This window comes from Branchiostoma lanceolatum, chromosome 1 (genome assembly GCF_035083965.1).
Source record: "Branchiostoma lanceolatum isolate klBraLanc5 chromosome 1, klBraLanc5.hap2, whole genome shotgun sequence".
Taxonomy (NCBI): domain Eukaryota; kingdom Metazoa; phylum Chordata; class Leptocardii; order Amphioxiformes; family Branchiostomatidae; genus Branchiostoma; species Branchiostoma lanceolatum.
Window position 1 is genome coordinate 12,625,493 of NC_089722.1, and position 18,161 is coordinate 12,643,653.

The 18,161-nt window shown below is 39.4% G+C and overlaps 1 protein-coding gene across 7 annotated transcripts; it reads right to left on the reverse strand.

Moving 5' to 3' along the window:
- Nucleotides 1–18: 18 nt before the first annotated feature.
- Nucleotides 19–17,460, reverse strand: LOC136435262 (alpha-taxilin-like). Of its 7 annotated transcripts, none has more exons than XM_066428587.1 (16): nucleotides 17,330–17,460; nucleotides 15,683–15,908; nucleotides 13,570–13,617; nucleotides 12,377–12,412; nucleotides 11,303–11,406; nucleotides 10,958–11,017; nucleotides 10,471–10,581; nucleotides 10,115–10,180; nucleotides 8,349–8,477; nucleotides 7,038–7,157; nucleotides 6,531–6,605; nucleotides 6,030–6,122; nucleotides 5,408–5,503; nucleotides 4,585–4,747; nucleotides 3,145–3,156; nucleotides 19–1,539 (listed from the first exon to the last, which is right to left on the reverse strand). In XM_066428587.1, exons 1-16 carry the CDS (start codon nucleotides 17,363–17,365, stop codon nucleotides 1,112–1,114), a joined length of 1,803 nt encoding a protein of 600 aa, XP_066284684.1. In that variant the 5' UTR covers nucleotides 17,366–17,460; the 3' UTR covers nucleotides 19–1,111. The 7 variants fall into 7 exon arrangements, with proteins under 7 accessions (XP_066284684.1, XP_066284674.1, XP_066284708.1 ...); XM_066428577.1 differs by lacking the exon at nucleotides 8,349–8,477 and adding an exon at nucleotides 9,212–9,340; XM_066428620.1 differs by lacking the exons at nucleotides 3,145–3,156; nucleotides 8,349–8,477 and adding exons at nucleotides 3,776–3,981; nucleotides 9,212–9,340 and having other exon boundaries at nucleotides 1,271–1,539.
- Nucleotides 17,461–18,161: the final 701 nt, after the last annotated feature.

The window sequence follows — 18,161 nt, forward strand, 5'->3', positions numbered from 1 at the left end:
ACATGAATGCTAGCAGAGTGTTTTCCATGCCATAATTTATTTGCTTCTTACTTGGTACATTAGGTTGAAATTTGTTACAAATAGTTTCTTTTTTCGTCACTAAGTTGTGCTTTATACAAGGTGGACAGAGCTTTGGCATGTCTCTTTTTGTAGGGAGAGTTCATACCCAAACTGCAGTCTTCTAGAAGTGTTACCACTTCTTCCTATTCTGTGCAATATAATTTGCAGGAACTGTAATGGTCTTCTATCTATAATTCTCAAAATTACCTTTCTTACGTTACTAGATTTAGCAAACACAAATGTACCAAAAATTGCCAAAAGCTTGATCTAGCATTGCTGCAAGATCAGTACATAAGATAACAAATATTGCATTGAACATCATGATCGGATTCCTTCTGTTAGTTGGACTACCTAACACCACAAAACAACACAAAACCCTGTATGGCATCCAACAACATACAGGTCTGCTTACAACAAACTGTAACACTGAGATATCCTGAACATCAAAACAATTTCATCTCAGAAAGTTAGGTGCAAAACTTGCACCAGTGTAATAAAGGATGGGCTGCAGCTCACCCCCATAATGCCAAATAGGATGATCCAAAAATATTGGTCATAACTCTACATGTAGCAGCATTTAAGACTTCGTGGGGAGCTATCGATATCTGGGAATTAATTGTTTCATAATTGTAAAAAACTCTTGAGTAACTTTGAAGGGATTTGAGCAACCAAGATTTCAAGTGTTTCTGTGCAGCTTTGCATAGCAGTTATCAAAGTGATTTCCCCTTCTCTCTCTTGCACCTGCATGTGAAACATTTATACAGTACAAGGTGCATTACATAGTTACTTATTACTGTATAGTGAAGTACATGTATGCTTTTTAATTAAAAAACGCAAACCACACAAGTGTGTTTAACAATATCACAGTCATACTCATCCTGGGACATATGTCCCATTCTCCCTTCATAGATAAAGAAAGTCAAATTTATCTTTATGACTTTGATTGAATGACATAATCGGAAAGTCATAACAATGGGGACCTAACAGTGTCCTGGTAAACAAATCTTTCCCACTCTTCAGTAACTGTTACACAACTTAGGGTGCATTGATCTTAATCTATAGCCTCCAGCTTGGAAGGAACTGTGTCAACATCATCATCTTCCACCACCTTCTCCACCTCACCCCCCTCCTTCTCCTTTTCCCCCTCCTCCAGCGAAGGCTCCCCTCTGATAGGCTCGCCCTTGATAGGCTCCCTCATGTTTAAGATGTCCATGAGGGTGATTTCATCTGGAGGAGGTTTAGGCATGTCTTCCAGACGCGTGGTGTCTGCCCTGATCTGTGCAATAAAATCGTCTACGTCCTCAGCGTCCCCCCCTCCCTCGGTGGTGCTCAGCTCTGGTCCAGCGCCGGTGTCTGCGGGGGATTCTCCGATAGCTGCGGATTCGTCTCCGGCTGCTGCTGTTTGTCCTCCTGCTGCTCCGGCGGAGAGGGTGGGTTCGGGGATGGGGATGTCGGTTGTTGTTGTTGTGGGTTTGTTGGCTGGGTAGGAGGGGAGGATTGTTAGAGAACAATACAGGGTTAGCCTGGATGCCAGACCCCCAATCTCTAAAATATCTACCCCACATGATAGATATTCTAGAGATTGGGGGTCTGGCATCCTGGCTAATACAGGGTTATGTGTAATCTCCATAAAGATACATCAGTGTGAGCTTTCTACGTCTTTGCATTTTTTTCTTCTTTTTATGTCCATCTCGCTCTACATCTGCCCCCAATCAGTTTCTGATTTTTTATGCATAAGCCCCAGTCATTAGCAGCTGAGCTGTCAGTTATTACCTAACAGGACACTGTCGTACAGCAATGAGGTGGGCGTTAAAAGGTTAGCTGACTACTACCCAGCGAGGCTGATCAAAAGGGTATGGAGCAGTTGCCATTCGGTGCTAGCTCTGGTGACCACAATATGACAATTGCCTCAGGTGCAGTTATAAGCTATAAACCACTCACACTGGGAAGGACACCTGCTATTTTATATAAGTCTGATGAGTTCAATCTGACACATCTGCTTGGAGATTACACAGGATCACAAAAATGGATCATGCCATTAATTTTCAGACATGAGGAACTGTTTGCCCTGCATTGGTGCATTCTAATTTTTTTATGGTTTTAGGGAGAGACAGAAGACTAACAGTTTATGACCAAATCAAATTAAAAAAAAAACAAATGCAAACAAGCCTTCATCAGCTTCTTCTGAAAATGCAGGGCACATTCTGACCAGAAGCTATGTATTCATCAAATTCCAAGCTCTTTCTGCATTTTCAATCTAATTTTTGCACATTTCAAGAAATCAATGATATTCTCACTAAATAGACTTCTTCTGAAAAGGCTTGGCATGTCCAGACCATGGGTTATTCATCAAAGCCCTTTCTGCATGTTCAAACTAATTTGTGTGTATGATATCCTCAGGAAAATACAAAGACATCATCCACAAAATCAAATTTGAGTGCCTTTTGATGTCAGAAAGGGAGGAAGGTTAGTTGTTACGATGCAAATCAAATTATCTGTTGAGGCAGCATAGTTATTGTAGCTTTGTCCAATTTTGTTTTAAAATCTGAAATTCTTAGAAACCAGACCCTGAGATCGGGAACGTCAGCCTTTCCAAAGGTTATCATTTTGCCTCAAGGTAGGCAGTCTGGTTGGGACTTTCTTCTGCTTTATTATTAAAGTAAGCGCTATTTTCTTTTCAAATACATGTACTGCTTTTTGATTGCTGCAATTTTCTCAAAACAGCGAATGTAACCAACTGTGAAAAAAGCGATACACACTAGAAACAGTTGATGATGATTGATACTAGAAAATGCTATGGAGGCTTTGGGAATGAAAGAAAATGCAGACTACTGTAACTGTTAGTCAGGATAAGGTAACTGTTTCTACATACCTAAACATTTGACATTTTTTCTCAATTCTCAAATACTATCCAATGTCAACCCAACTATAATTCTTCATTTTACGATTCTTTTGAAACATAGCCTTAACTATGAACAGCAAATCAGTGAAGTAGGATTAGTGAGAGAAAAAACCTCCATGTAGCAGAATCTGATGCATTTGGCTGAAGGATTTATGAACAGAAGGAAAGAAGCAGAAACTAACCTCGAATCTCCGCTGGAATAGAAACAAAGAAGGAAGGACAAAGAAGGTGAAAAGACAGAAAACAGGCTTCTAAAGAAAGCTTTAAAATGTGAAGAAAGGCAAAAGATAAATCAGTAGAGATTAGAGTAAAACCAAAGAAACAGAAATCAAAAAACATAAATGCAAGTAACATGATAAATGGAGGATTCAGTTTGTGCATTGTTTGTAATCCTACCCAACCCTACAGACCATAATTTTGTACATTAAGTATATCTATTTTCTGTACATCTGGAGGTAACCTAAGGAGGCTTCAGAGCTTTGTTAGGTCAATTAGTATCAGTATCAGTATTACTAATGCTTTGCTTGTTCCTAACATCCTTCATAAGATATAAGGAAGAATACTACATCTTAAGAAAGACAAATAGGAAGCTTGTTTTTTCCTGCTTCAGTTCACATGTTAGACAGGACAATACACAGGACCAGAATAGATAAAGTGCAGGACAGTTTTGGGGAGGAGACATCGAGACTTTGCACCAAAGGGTAACCAGACTGCAAAGGAAAGGGGACAGTTAGGAGGAACAGGACTTGGTGAGACAGTCCACCAAATTACAACAGAGAGGCCGGAGATGGAGTGTCACTGTGGACGGCATACCAGGGGCATGTCTGGACGCTTCTCAGCTTTTTCTGCATCGTCTTGTTGCTTAGTTTCTGCTTCCTTTGGTTGTTTAGTTTCTGCTTCCTCTGGTTCTTTAATTTCTGCTTCCTCTGGTTGTTTAGTTTCTGCGTTGTCTGGTTGTTTAGTTTCCTCTTTCTTGTTGTGAGGTTTTGGTTTAGGTGAGTCCTGGTCCTTTGGTTTAGCTGTGATGAGTGTAGCTTGGTTAGACTAACTATGGCAAGTTATAAGCAGTCTACAATCATAACATTTTTTTTCTGAAGCTACAAGTCCATGGAAGCTAGTGTAGTAGGATTATATCTTAAGTCATGGACTGTCTGAACAGTTAACTAAAGTTAGCATGAGTTCTGACCATAGCTTTCTTTCAAACAGGAAGTTCTAAATCCTACTTAGGAAACTACCATACCTTGGCGAGGGTTTAAGCTTGCTACTTGTAGTTACGATTAAGACAGAATGAGGATCTTAACTGCACTAATTTATCATCCATTAGTATTTCAAAGACCTAGGACAATTTCATCCAAAGATATGGGTACTGCCCATCATGGTTTAGATACGTTTCCCCCTTGTACTCATGATTAAGCCAGTCCAACAAACCTTGCTTGCTTCATGGACTAATAAAATGACTTTGAATTGAGAGCAAAGAATACCTGTACATACATGTATACTAGACATGTAGGCTGGTAACTATTGAATCTCAACAGTATTTAGCTTGCTCTTTTTGAGAAACAAGAAGGTTTGTTGGTATGGCCTCAACACAGAATACCAACCTCACACAGCCGTGGTCTTACCTGCTAGATTTTGTTCTGCCTCTTCAAACTTGGTGAGGACCTCGGAGACCTTGTCGGCCCCGCCCTCGGTGTCGCTGCGAGCGTTCTGCAGCGCGCGGCACAAGTTCTCCAGCTTCCCGCACTTCGTTCTCAACATAATCAGCTCCTTGTCTCTCGATTGTTTCTTAGAGAAAATAGGAATAAGAGCAATTCTTAAGTTTGATTCTAAAAAATGCTAACTGTACCCATTGAAATTTCGACTGAGGCTTTGGCCTTCAGCTAGAAGTTGTTGCTTCTTCCCTACTACAACACAACCTTTAGTACACTGCTAATTGACATACGTGTGATTCAAAGTGCAAAGCTGTAATTTTTTTACCTTGAAATAGCAAAATAGCAAGGTAATGCTTATTGTTACCTGTATTTAAAAGACATTTTAACATGGGCAAGTTGTATGAGGGTATCTTAAGCCAATATGTTTGTTCGTTCAGAATCAGACCTTTGTAGTGCCTAGAGGCACACAGGACAGCAAGTTTCCTTGCTGTTTCTTTTTTAGTAGCAGGGTACATTTTACAGGGAGTGTTGCTAGCCCTTCCCCATTAAAAAAATAAATAAAATAAAATTAACATGCTCAAGGCACCTCCTTGAACATGGACCCCCCATTTTACGTCCCTTCAGAAAGATGATGCAGCCCTAACCGCTATGTCCTGACCCTGGGACTTGAGCCAGGGTCTACATGTTACCACTAATTGGAAACAGTAGCTCAACTGGAGGCTGCTACCAGTTGAGCCACAGGGACATCCAGAGCTGGTATGTAAGATAAAGACAAAATAAATCTCTCCCCTACCTCCTCCGCCATGGCGAGCAGTGTGATGTTAGATTTCTCCCACTTCGTTCTCCACTGGAACGACTCCTTCTCCAGCTTCTTCATCCTTTTGTTCATCTGGAAACAAACAGAGAAACCACAGTTTTCTACTGAGCATAGAATCAACAGCTGTAATATCAGTACACACCAGGGCTGTCTCCAGCTTTTAATTTGGTTTCCATCACAATCATTGTTTGGGAGTCCATGTTGTTGATTTTTGTTCTTAAATGTGTCATTTTAAACTTATGAAAATGCAATCCATAATTTCATATCATGAAGTTCAGATTTGGATGGACAGGGTGAAATTTTTGTCCATAGCAACAAGAAAATTTCTGGGACTGGTTCTGGAGACAGCCCTACTGGTTCACACTAGCTTTTTATGTATGCAAGCAGTATAGTGGATGGCTACATCATATTGAACAATTTGACACTCCTAAGTTTGTTATACAGATCACAAAAGATTCTAAGGATGTAACAAAGTACATGAAGAAAGGCCAGTGATGAAAAAAAACATGATTCAATAATAATTTTCGTTGTGGAAGTGCTGAAAAACATCCATCTCTGCCAAGTTCTGTATGCAACAGAAACGACCTTTAAGACTTACTGTGTCCATCTCGACCTTGAACTTGTTGAAGACCTCGTTGCTCTGGTTCAACGTCTTGTGAAGCTCCTCAAACTTCTCTGTGTAAAGTTTCAGCTGAGGAAACAGTATGGAATCATTGAATACTGCAAGTCAGCAGCATTTTTGTACCATAAAATTGTACTTATTTAATGTGCATTAGCATACAGGTCATGATTGTAAGTCTTTGGGCCAACTTTCACAAAATTGTGCCATTGCATGACAGCTGCAGTTCAGCATGATATCACTAGATGGCATAGGAAAACTATATCACTCCAATCAAATGTTTGTTCTTTCATTCCAAAGTATTTTCACTTTGACCAGAGCAACATTTTCATGACCTGTGTAATGTTGTATGTGCAAGACAGTAGCAAATTTCTCTCAAGCCTGACTACCTCTGTTGTAAAGTGGTACCATCCATTCACACCGGAAGCTATATCCTGTCACATTGCTGGACTGGTCCATTTCAGAGAAGGGAGGTTTTACCTGCATTTTCATGTTCTCCTCTTGTATTGCCATTTGTTCACTCCTCTCCCGATGGGCATAGTTCTCCTTCAGAAGCTGCAAAGATATAAAAATTATACACTGTCAGGTTATATTACAAATTTAAAATACATTGTAGTTAAGTTGTTTTCCCAGCTCTAATAACACTATGATAGAAGCCTTCCTTGCACAAACAAGTACAGAACTGGAGTGATATGCAACGAGGCAGGTTACAAATTATATACTTAGTCTAGCAGATATAGATTTATATGCTTTCCTGCACATCAAGAAGTTTTGTTTAAGGTGAGCCCCCTCACATGTTTATAATGATTTTTTCTTAAACCAAAAAAGGGCATGTGTTTTTTAAAACTTTAACTTTGATCACCCCCCTTACCACCCGTTTCTTACTTGATTTCTCTATGATGTATTTCTCCTCGTTTGCCAGAAAAGAGCAGGAGTGTATTTATTTTTTACTAGATCACAATGTTTGATAAGATCAGCCCCCCTTACCACTTGTTTCTCTGTGAGGAACTTCTCCTTCTCCTCAGCCAGCATCATGGTTGCCTGCTGCATCTTGGCCTCTGCCAGCTGACGTTCCAGGTCCTTCTGTTTTATCAGCTTCTCTACGTGCTGTTGGGAGGAACAGAAGTTTTGTAAGGATCACATGGAGTCCCACAGGTTCATGGTGTCAAACCACTTATATATATTGTACATATGCCCGGGTCACATTTCCAAACTGGGGCCCTGTTGGGCTGTTTGCAGGAATGAAAAATAAAAGTGAATACCAAGAAATCATGCTCATGACTCAATCTTTTAAAACGTTTTGTGTGTTTTGTTGTCTTTTATATCACACTTTTCGTTCCCACAAATGCACATTTCAGTTGGGCAATGGTTTGGAAATGTGCATAACACAAACTGGGAAATCAAGTTTGAGAGACCTTACAGAAAATTCCTAACTTTTCATGCAAAATCACATTATACTGACTGCATGTTACATTCAATTGGCAAATGCATTTATGTACAATGTATTATGTAGACTGGTAACATCAAATGTGTTTATTGCATGGTAGGACAGAATGCAACACGAACATGCTGTCAAAATATATCAGAACAAACTTTAACATTCCCCAATCTTACAACATTGTTCAACAGTTAAGCTGTGAATCACAATGTGATATTGATACATTCAGACCTTAGTATGAATGTCAATGATTAACAAATCATTTAACATATCATCATGCCCATCAAATATGAGATTTTACTTTTGTTATTTCTAGTGTCTTGTTTATAAAGTGAAACTGACAGTGTTAGGTATATAAAGACATGCTGCAGGCTGATCATGGTCACATTCCAGTTAGTTGCACTCTTGGACACTCTGAAACAAGCAGAGTTGGTTAGGGTCAAACAGCATCCACTAAAGGCCAGTCCAACAAAATAACATGTTTCTCAGACAAAAATGAGAATCTCAGGTGATGACCTGTGAGAGCTATCAGTCATTTTGTGTAAAAACTATGAAGAACATAAGAGCCAAGAGGCTAACAATTAATTTTCAAAGTTCTCCTGTTCCATTTTGAAAGGTCTGAGAAACAAGGAACTTTGCTAGAGTGGCCCAAATTAAACTGCCTTGTGTTTCACCACCTCTAATTCTACAAGCAAATGAGCTGGTTTAAGCTGTCAGCTTTTATGCAGAATTTGAAACAGTTTCATCTTCCAAAAGATCAACATTTCAGGAAAACCCCAGAACAAATATAACATCAGAGGTGCTGAAAATACACAAGGAGTTTAAAGGGTCTGTCCAATGATCTCCACGGAGCTGCCTACTTCCTCCCTCTCCTCGTATTTACTGATGAGCTCCTTCATGCTCTTCATCAGATCCACATTCTCCTTCCTCAGGAGCATGCTCTTCTCACGACTGATGTTCATCTGTTCATTTATATCCTTCAAAAGGACCTACAGAAGAAAGATTTTCCACAGAAGTGAGAAATTTTGTCAAAACCAATGAAGTGAAGAGGTGTTGCTAACAAAATCTCCTCCGTTGTCTTAAACTGTTTTTCCCTGACCACTTCTGAAAATGCAAACAAATTGCTCTGACATTCAGGTTAGAACATAGGATATCTTCTTCTGTTGTTTAACTATGATATTTATACAAGACAAAATGTTCTGTTACTTGAAGATTACTTCCTTGCCTCATATGTTTGGTTGCAAGCAGCAAACGTTCCATTCTACATCCTTCCAGACAACTTCTGCAAGAGAAAACAGATCATTTCAATAATCCTTGCAATAAAAACTTGTTCTTTGGTACAGAGGTTGTTCACTACCTCTTTTCCCTCCAAAACCGTTCCACCAGAGGATACAGCCTCTGCAATATAAAATTGAGTTCTTGCCATCCTATCCTTGTTAGTACAGTGGTTTTTAACTACATGTACTGTACTTCTTTTCTCTTCTTGTACTGCTCCAGCCATACACTGTATAGATTCTGTAACATAAACTGAGCCTTTAAGTCATTCAATGGTTATTTCCTTGCCCTTTAAAGCTGTTCTTTAGTACACAAGTCCTTCACTTCCTCCTTTGTACTGTTCCACCAGAGGCTACAGCTTCTGTAATATAAAGTAAGTCTTCATTTCACTTAAAGGTTATTTCCTTGTCCTTTAAAGCTCTTCTCTAGTACAGAGGTACTTCACTACCTCCTCTCTCTTCTCGTACTGGTCGACCAGGCTCTTCAGCTTCCCACACAGCTCCATGTTCTCCTCCTTCATCTTCAGACTCCTGTCTCTGTTGTCGTCCATCTGTGTACTGATCTCTCCCAGAGTCGTCTGCAATAAACCGCAGGTTGTAACAACATGCCTTAGCCCTTTTTTTCTTTCAGTATTCATTTCTTTACACTCTTAAGGAGGTACTCTTATATAATTGCATGATAGGAGCATGTTTTTAACATGTACTTCTTGTAGGAAGGATAAATTGAGCTGTGAGTAAAAGAATGATTAACAGATTTTCAAGCTTCAAGAAGAGAAGAGAATATAACACAGAAAAGTATGTAAATATCAAAGCAAGAACAAGTATGATAAAGGCTGGTGACCAGGTCATTGCAATACCGAGTGTACATGTACTAGCAAAAGAAAGCAATATGCAGTAACAGATCTGCAAATATACAGAAAGAAGATGACAAGGAGAGAAAAGTAAGTAAGAAGTGGTGGCAAACAAATCATTTACACACATAAACTCAACCTGCATGGAAAAGTTCTGGTGGGAAGAAACATACAAAACAACAAATTAAAACTAACATAATCCATCAACAATGACTACGGTAGAGAATACTACTGAACAAGAAATTGTTTCAAGAGTGCCTAAATTCTTAAACAGATTGCACTACAAATGTCTGCATACACGTGTATGTTACTGGACAGAACTTCGGGTAAGTGTCAAAAAGTCAACTTTATGTCACCTTTGAAACAGTTTCGACAGATTGACAGAAAAACGACAGGGATAAAATGGCCAGATACTGACAAGGAAACTGACATCAGTTTTTGTGACATTTCTGTTGTGAATTTCTGTTGTGAATCTTTTGATGATGGAGTCCAGTTTCTTACCTGGAACTTTGAAGAGATTTCCCTTCTCTTCTCTTCTTCTTCCTTCATCTTCCTCTGGGACTCTTCCTGTAGGGGGACAAGGAGTCTTATAAATATATTATACCATAGGAAATGTTCCAGATTCAATAATGTCATGGGTCTGTGCACAGGATCAAGTGATGTCATGGGTTGTTCTCCGAGCAGATTTTACGGCCAGCCTGGGTTGGGGGGTCTGCCTGCTTGGAGGACAGGTCATGGGTATCTGTGTACCTTAATATTTTTTTGTGCTCTCTCTGCAGAGCTCTAGTATGTGCACAGGATTTAGTGATGTCATAAGTGCCACACAGGATTGAGTGATGTCACGGGTATCTGTGTACCTTGATGGCTTTGTTGTGCCTCTGCAGCTCTCTGCAGAGACTCTCCAGTTTGCTCCTGGCCAGGAGAGCCTTGCTGTGCTCAGCCTGCAGCTTTTCCTTCTCCCGCAACACCTGCACAGGACACAAGCACAGGGTTGTAGGAAGTTCAAAACAAGAAACAGGCAACATACTGTACAGGTTTCTAACAATACATGCTGTAAGTGATAGAATGATTGAAGCTTCTACAAAAGAAAAAGACTGCAAAGGTAGATTCACAAAATTCAAAAACAGGAACTTAAAAACAGAAACCAGATTCATCATAAGCCACAACAGCAATGCTGCATTATTGTGTATGTACTATACGAAGCTCATTTAGGTCAAACATAGTGGTAGCTCTCCTTTCTACATGTAGATAGTTTTGAATAACACTTCAAGTCAGGTACACAGAACTTATTTGGAGAGGCAAACAGACCACAACCAGACATATCTTTAAATTTAGTGCCCTTACCTGTGTCTGCATCCGCTGGCCTGCCTTGAATTCTCTTTGTAGGGACCTGTGATCACCCAGCTGAACAAAACATACAGACAGAAATCAGTTGACAGATGTTCACATTTGCTCATAAAATTCATCACTGATTCATCTATGATATGTAAGGATGACTTGATTCCCAGTATACAATATTATCAATGCATTATCAGAAATGTGAAAGCACTGCAGGCATGACATTTCTATTGTGTACAAAGGGACAATGATGACAATAACACATTATTTCATTCAGTAGCAGTTTTGATCAAAATGATGTTTTGATTCGTAGCAACTTGTTACTATGGAGAGAAGAAAAGAAGACTTTACCAGTTCTGCATATCTTTTCACGATTGCTCCCAACTTCTCGTCAGGGTTGTCCATTGAGTTCAGCGTCTGCATGGTTTGCTTGATGGTCTGCTCAATCTCTTTGGCTGCAGGCACAGAATAAAAGTTACAACGGACACCTAAACAACCTCTGCAGAACCCACAAGGGTTACTATGACAACAATTACCATTACAACATTTACCACAACAAATGTTTGTTAGTGGGGGAGGAATGCAAGCCATGCACAACCAAGGACTCTGCAAAAAATATACTCGTTAGCGAAAAAAACAAGCAGTGAACTTTTCCTTGTTTGCATCTGAAGATGGAACAAAAAGTGGATGATCGTTAAGAAATGAATCAATTAGCTTAATTAAAGCAGTGGCGCATCCTGAGTAACACCGCTACCAGCACATGCAGACACCTACGATGTTTGCATTAGTCTCTCCTAGCTTGTGGCATAGCAGGCATCCATGCATATGTCACAGGCTCTTCACTTCTGTAAATGTACTGTTAATGCATCCATTTGGTTCTTAGATTTCCTTAACGAATAACCGTTGAATTGACTTATTTTCAAGGCTTTCAAAGCAGCTGAAGGCAGTTTTGTCTGGCCTACAGTGTGTCCTGAAAGTCTTGTCTACTTTTTCTGTTCCTTTTTACATTCATGATTGAATTGGTTGTATTTTTTCATTAAGTAAATGTAAGAACCAACCAACTTTTCTCCAAGCAGCTCTGTAGTTTTGGCCCATGTTTTACATCTTTTATACATTTTGTACATCTTTTCTGTAACTGTTATAACTCTAATATGTGGTGGCCTAAAAACAAAAAGGTCCATCTGGAAGTGTACAAAACAAATAAAAAGATGTAAAAAAAAAATTAGCCTAAGCTACTTGGAGATCACAACAATCCTACTGTTCCTAATAGACAAAAAGCAATTCTACTGAACAACAGTGTGAACATAAGGATGGAGCAGGGTACAGCAAGCCAAGCTAACACCATCACAGGCTCATGCAAGTCTGCTGCAAGCGCTGTCGTATGGACAGCCTCAGGTTTGTGCGGTGGAAGCGAGGGGTTCTTACCGTCCACGGCGCTACCCTCGGCACCGCCCTGCTTACCTGTGGACAGGGACAGAGAGACAGAAGGAAATAGAGATGTATCTTCAGCCAGGTGTTCAGCTTACTGAAAAACTTAAGTCTTCCACTGGTTTGGTTGTGACAAGAAGGATGGGTATAATACAAAGTCTATAGTCTACCAGGAAAGATTCTCCTCTCTTTTCCACAAGTACAATGAATGGTGTTCTGTATCTGTATTTGCACAGTCGGCGTAACTGCCCTTTGGCATAACATGCAAGTTCAATCCTAAGAACTGCAACCTTTTCCAGGAGTGTGTAAGAAAGGTTAACACTAACACTCCGGTTCGCAGAAAACAGTTTCTCATGCAACTGGCCATGGATAGATTTGGGAAATGGTCAGACGTTTCAGGTAGTATCCATGCCAGTACCTTTCGTCAGTGACACTAATAACATTTAAGGTCTACCTTTTACTCCAAGATGATGAACTGTAAGACTCTTAAGAGCAGGGTTTAAAGTTAAGCTGTATGGGAGTTAAGCTAGTATCTGTCTTCTTTCTAAAATTTTTAGAAACAAGATATTTTCTTGGTGTGGTCTAACTATTGCTGCAATCTTTTTCTGGTGAAGAAAGGCCATCTTGGGTCGTAACTCGTAACCAATTTTAGATTACATCTACTAGATCTATAATAACACTAATCTTTTAATTAATTTGTCATTGCTAATTACCCCTACTAATATCGACGTCTCATGTGGCTTCCAATATGTTTATGCAAAGCTACATGACACCTAGAAGGGGTTATTAATTAGATGGTTAAGTAGTTGCCCTTTGTCCAGTAGGACACCCTTAGGGCACATATCACATATTCACAGGTAAAAAAAAGGACCTGTCTGGCATTGTTTTCTGCGAATCCAGTTCGCCTTTAGCAGTGCTCTGCAAGCTGTTATTATCAACAACATGGGATTTTCAAAGTGAAATATCAAATAACGTACAGCAACATCAACTCTACCACAGACCATGGCGTGTCTTTCTTTATTGAAATTGCAACAACACAATACAATGTGAGCACCAGGCACCTTGCCTTTTGTAACCTCTTAGTCTTACTTCCACGTTTCCTTAGAACCATCCAAGACCCACCAAGACATGATGAGGTTATTTGAACCTTAACCCACGACCCCTACAGTTGATTCTAAGTTCTATCTTACCATCGGGCCCAGTATTCTGTAAGGCAGCTTCAATGCCCCACCTGTAGCCTAGGGAGGTCAAGGGTGAAGTCAAGGTTGAGGTCACAGTCAAGATATGACAATACTTCTTCTGTTATCTAACAAGATGACACCACTACAAGAGTTTATGCCGGTTCAAAATAGATAATCAATGTTTGAGTGGTAGTACCATGTACATGTAATGTACAGATGTAAAATCTTATGCCAAGAATAATTCTTGCCACTTATCAATATCATATATCCTCTGGGCTCAAATTCCTCAAAATACTGGGTGCATATGCAAGTTTGTAGGGTTGTAATGATGTAAAATCTTCTGCCAAGAATAATTTTTGCCACTTATCAATATCATATATCCTCTGGGCTCAAAATACTGGGTGCATATGCAAGTTTGTAGGGTTATGTATATGTTAAGGTACGATAATTGTGCACTATACAGCATGTTTGTGACATTAAAGTGAAAGAAAAAAATAAATGATATAAAACCTTCGTTGTATTATTTGTTTAAAAGTTTGAAGTTAGCTATAGAATTTCAGATTCAAGCTTAGAAGAGAGGTGGTCGAGTTGGTAACTAGGCCTTGCTGACATAGTTCTTTATTTTTTATTCAGTTGTACACCTGTTTTTTTTGTGTGCACCTATTTTCAAAAATGAATTTCAAGCCCTGGTTATTGATTCTGAACATCCAACATTGATGAGAAGGAAAAAAATGGGGCTCTGCCAACACTCTAAACTGTCTGCAACAGAAGTACTGAATGTTGTACAAAATAAATAATTCAATTTGTGTCTATGGAGGATTGTAGCTGGACTGGAAATGTTCCAATGTATTGACATTTTGCTCTGCTTAAAATTGTGGAACAAGATTACTTCATGTACTTTTATGCTCTCTCAGGAACATCAGTATCTATTATCATTGTGTTTTTCTTCTTCTGTTATCGATAAATCAGCATAAATGGACTTGAAGGCAAGACTATCAATACTAGATTGATCAATATTTTGATGTTTCATTTTCCGTATGTAAGGTATTTCTGCAAACAAATACTAGTACATTATTTGATAAGAAACCTCCCAGTATGTACCACTTGTCTGACAAGTGATGGGATAATGTGAACTGATTTAAATTACAAACACCCTGTCACTGGTGATACACGATGGAACTGAACAACTGTCATTATTACAACAGTTGCAGATATTTATAATACATGTATTGTAGGGGTCCAATATCAATATCATCTTACTCTCATCTACTTTGTATTATGGAGTAACCAAGGTGTATTCCAATGTTATTATGATAACTGGTAAATGTTGCTAGTGCAATTTTTTTCTACATTGACATCAGCGAACATGTCAGGACGAATTTTACTACAGCAAAAACTAGCAAAGGGATTTTCTGAGTAAACAGTTGCTGATTCAGCTGTTTTGCTTGCCAGTTGTTGCACAATCTGAGGGGGACTGGCCTGGGTAAATATGGCTCATTCCTCACTAAATATAGCCCTGCAGCTGTGTAAGGGACATCACTGGGGGCGAGGACACTGCTATATACGGCTGGGGCCACATGGTGTGTCTGGTACTGGTAGTGACATGAGTTTGAGTTTGACTTTACTCTGATCTACTCTTTCCAGGGTGATTACATACATGTATGCATGCACATTCCATAATCTCGTAAAAATGACAGGAAATATCTTTTGGGTCAGCGAAAAAAATCTTCTGTATCAAGATGTTTGAATGGAATTAATGTTTTACAGGGAAGCACAGTTGTTTGGTGGAGAATAAAAGGCTGGAAAATAATATTATCAGGATACTTTTCTTGCTAGAAATGTTACATACATGAGAAGCGGTTTCCACCATTGTGAATCTTTGGTGCCTACCAATAAGTCCTGTATAGAACAAAAGTTTATGACCATTTTTTATTCTAGCCATTAACATTCAAATCCCCTGACCAAATCTGAAGTTTTATCAATAGAAAAAGGGGTCAGAAAAAGTAATAAAATGAACGGAGCTCACACAGAATACACCAAGGAATTACAGACTAAATCTAGCAATGGTAAGAATTGTAAAAATTGTAACAACTTTTTTTTTCACCGACGAGTGATGACTCACCCTTTTTCGTCTTCTTTTTGTCCTTCTTCTTGTCGACTGCGGCACTTCCATTTTCTCTGGGCTCTGACTCGGGGGTGGGGCTAGGGCTGGGGCTGGGGGTGTCCTCCTCGGGGGGAGGGGTGCTGACGTCCGCAGACTCCTCAAGGATACTGCAGTCTGGCTCCGTATCTGCAGACATCACCGAGCATGCTGGGACCTCCTGGGCTGGGGGTTCTGTCGCTACAGACTAGAGAAAAGGAGGGAATTTACCAACCAAGACTCAAGACGTTGAAAAATTTCTCAATGAAAGGACCCTTATCTTGGCTTGTACTCATTACCATTTAACTAAATTTTAAGAAACTACAAAATGTCTCAGAAGCAAAAGAGAGTCTGATCAGTATGTGCTACCTTTAAATGGAGCTTAAGGATACCTGTACTGTAGTTATATCACCTGACACTGATGACATTTCAAGTCGAAGTGTTATAATTACTGATAATTGATCATTCACAGAATAACACTGGGAGTGAAATTATCTCAAGTACTTAAAGGACTCAGTATGCTTTGTTTGATCTGTATCTGCTTAGCCAGTATTACACACCAGCTTATGTCTCAGTTGAAACAGGGTCATATAACTTAATAAGTCAAAAGTGTAGGTAGCAATCATAACACCGTGGTCCTATAATAATGTGTGTACATGCACCAAACTCTGTAACGGACAGGTATGGAGGTGTCATAATTAATAACGTTCTTTGAACTGAACCAGTTTGTCTAGTCTGGGGCTTTGCTAATTAATAGGCAATACCCTCACCTACTCCCTACAATGCCTTGGGGAAGATATAAAGTGTGGCAAATTTGGGACGAATATTAGATTACCCTCGGGAAAGAAGTACTTCAAGTAGTTTTTTTCATTTCCTGAGATACATTTACAGGTCAAAAGCTATTTTCTGTTTGCTTTCCTGCAGTTATTGAGCAGCTAAATTAGACCAAGCTTGGGACCTCTATATTTCCTTGGATTAAGATCAAAAATAAATTTGTGTAAACATAAGTTGTTTTTTTTACAGCTGTGGACAGCATGCACAAATTATATGATGGAATTTCAACACTGAATTTTACATCATATTTTGATCTTTTAAGAGACATAGTTGCCTAAAGATAATTTCTATAGCTAACTGTTAAACCGTAGCTGCATATAATTACATAGCAGTTAGGTTTTACGACGTCAAGATTTACACAATAACACTGCTGTTTCTTCCCCCTCTCTCTACTCGACCTCCCCCATAACATTTTTCCAGTAGCCCATGTGCTTCCATGTCCTCCGATCTCTCGCTAGTAAACCACAGGACAGTCATATAGCTCTAACCACCCATTATCCAATTGTAAAAGGTCTTATCCCGACTTCGACATTTTCATGACGGAGCTTAGACTCTTTCTCGGTGTTCCAGTCGCGAATTTTTCGCCAAATCACCAAATTTGGAGACAAGCAGTTCGGCCCATGTCCAACTTCGGCATACCAAAACAGCCGATGGAATTCTCCGTCTACACGCGTCTAACACGGAAAAAATTGCAATCGGTCGAACTTACAAAGAACCGTAGCTCTAGAATGCGTAAAATAGCATTGAACGTGGGACGACAACTTGACTGGGCGGGAAAAAATAATCGTTTTTTACCTGAGCTTCTGAAGAACCGTTCATGTTGTCCGCCATGATGTGACGTCACGTACGAAAGGACGGACCCATTCGATGGACGGGGGGTTTAGAGCAATTGGGATGTACCATAATTCTGGGCTAGTCAGCTGGGGGGTGTTTTTGTAGTTCTTGAGTATTTCACCTGCCATAAAGTCAAACTGTATGGTATGTAATGGTTTACATTCAGATTGTAACGTTATATATGTTATGTGTTACAACCTGGCTGAAAAATTGATAAAAGCAATGAAACTTAATAAAATTTTATATGCTATTTCCGTACACAACTCATGTCTGCGGACTAATCGTTATAATGTCACACATTAAATTTCATGTAATAATTTTTTCACACTGAATTAATACTCTTCAAAAGCTCCATATAGTGACCAGTATCAAATCAAGATCAAGACTAATATGAATTATCTCCATGAAAAATGAAGATAATGTTTTTGGTGTGTCTGACTGTCTGTGTCTGTGTGTCTTTCCGGACTATTGTAGCAAGTCCTTGATTGTAGCAAGGAGGTCCTATTTAAACCTCCTTGATTGTAGTCAGCATAACTCAAGAACCTCTGGATGGATTACAATGATATTTGGTATGTGGGCGGGTGTTGTGAAGCCGAAATTCAAGGCTGGATTTGGGCCTCCTGGTATCTGACCTTGTTAGTTTTACTGCAGCAGAACTTCAATTTTTGTATTTTTTGACTTTGACGTGCTATGGTCTTGATTTTTTAAGTGGCAGATAGCTTGTGATGTAATAAAGAAGTGGTGTAGGTTTGGGCCCCCTCAGGGGGCCCAAACCTACTGCAGGGGTGTTATT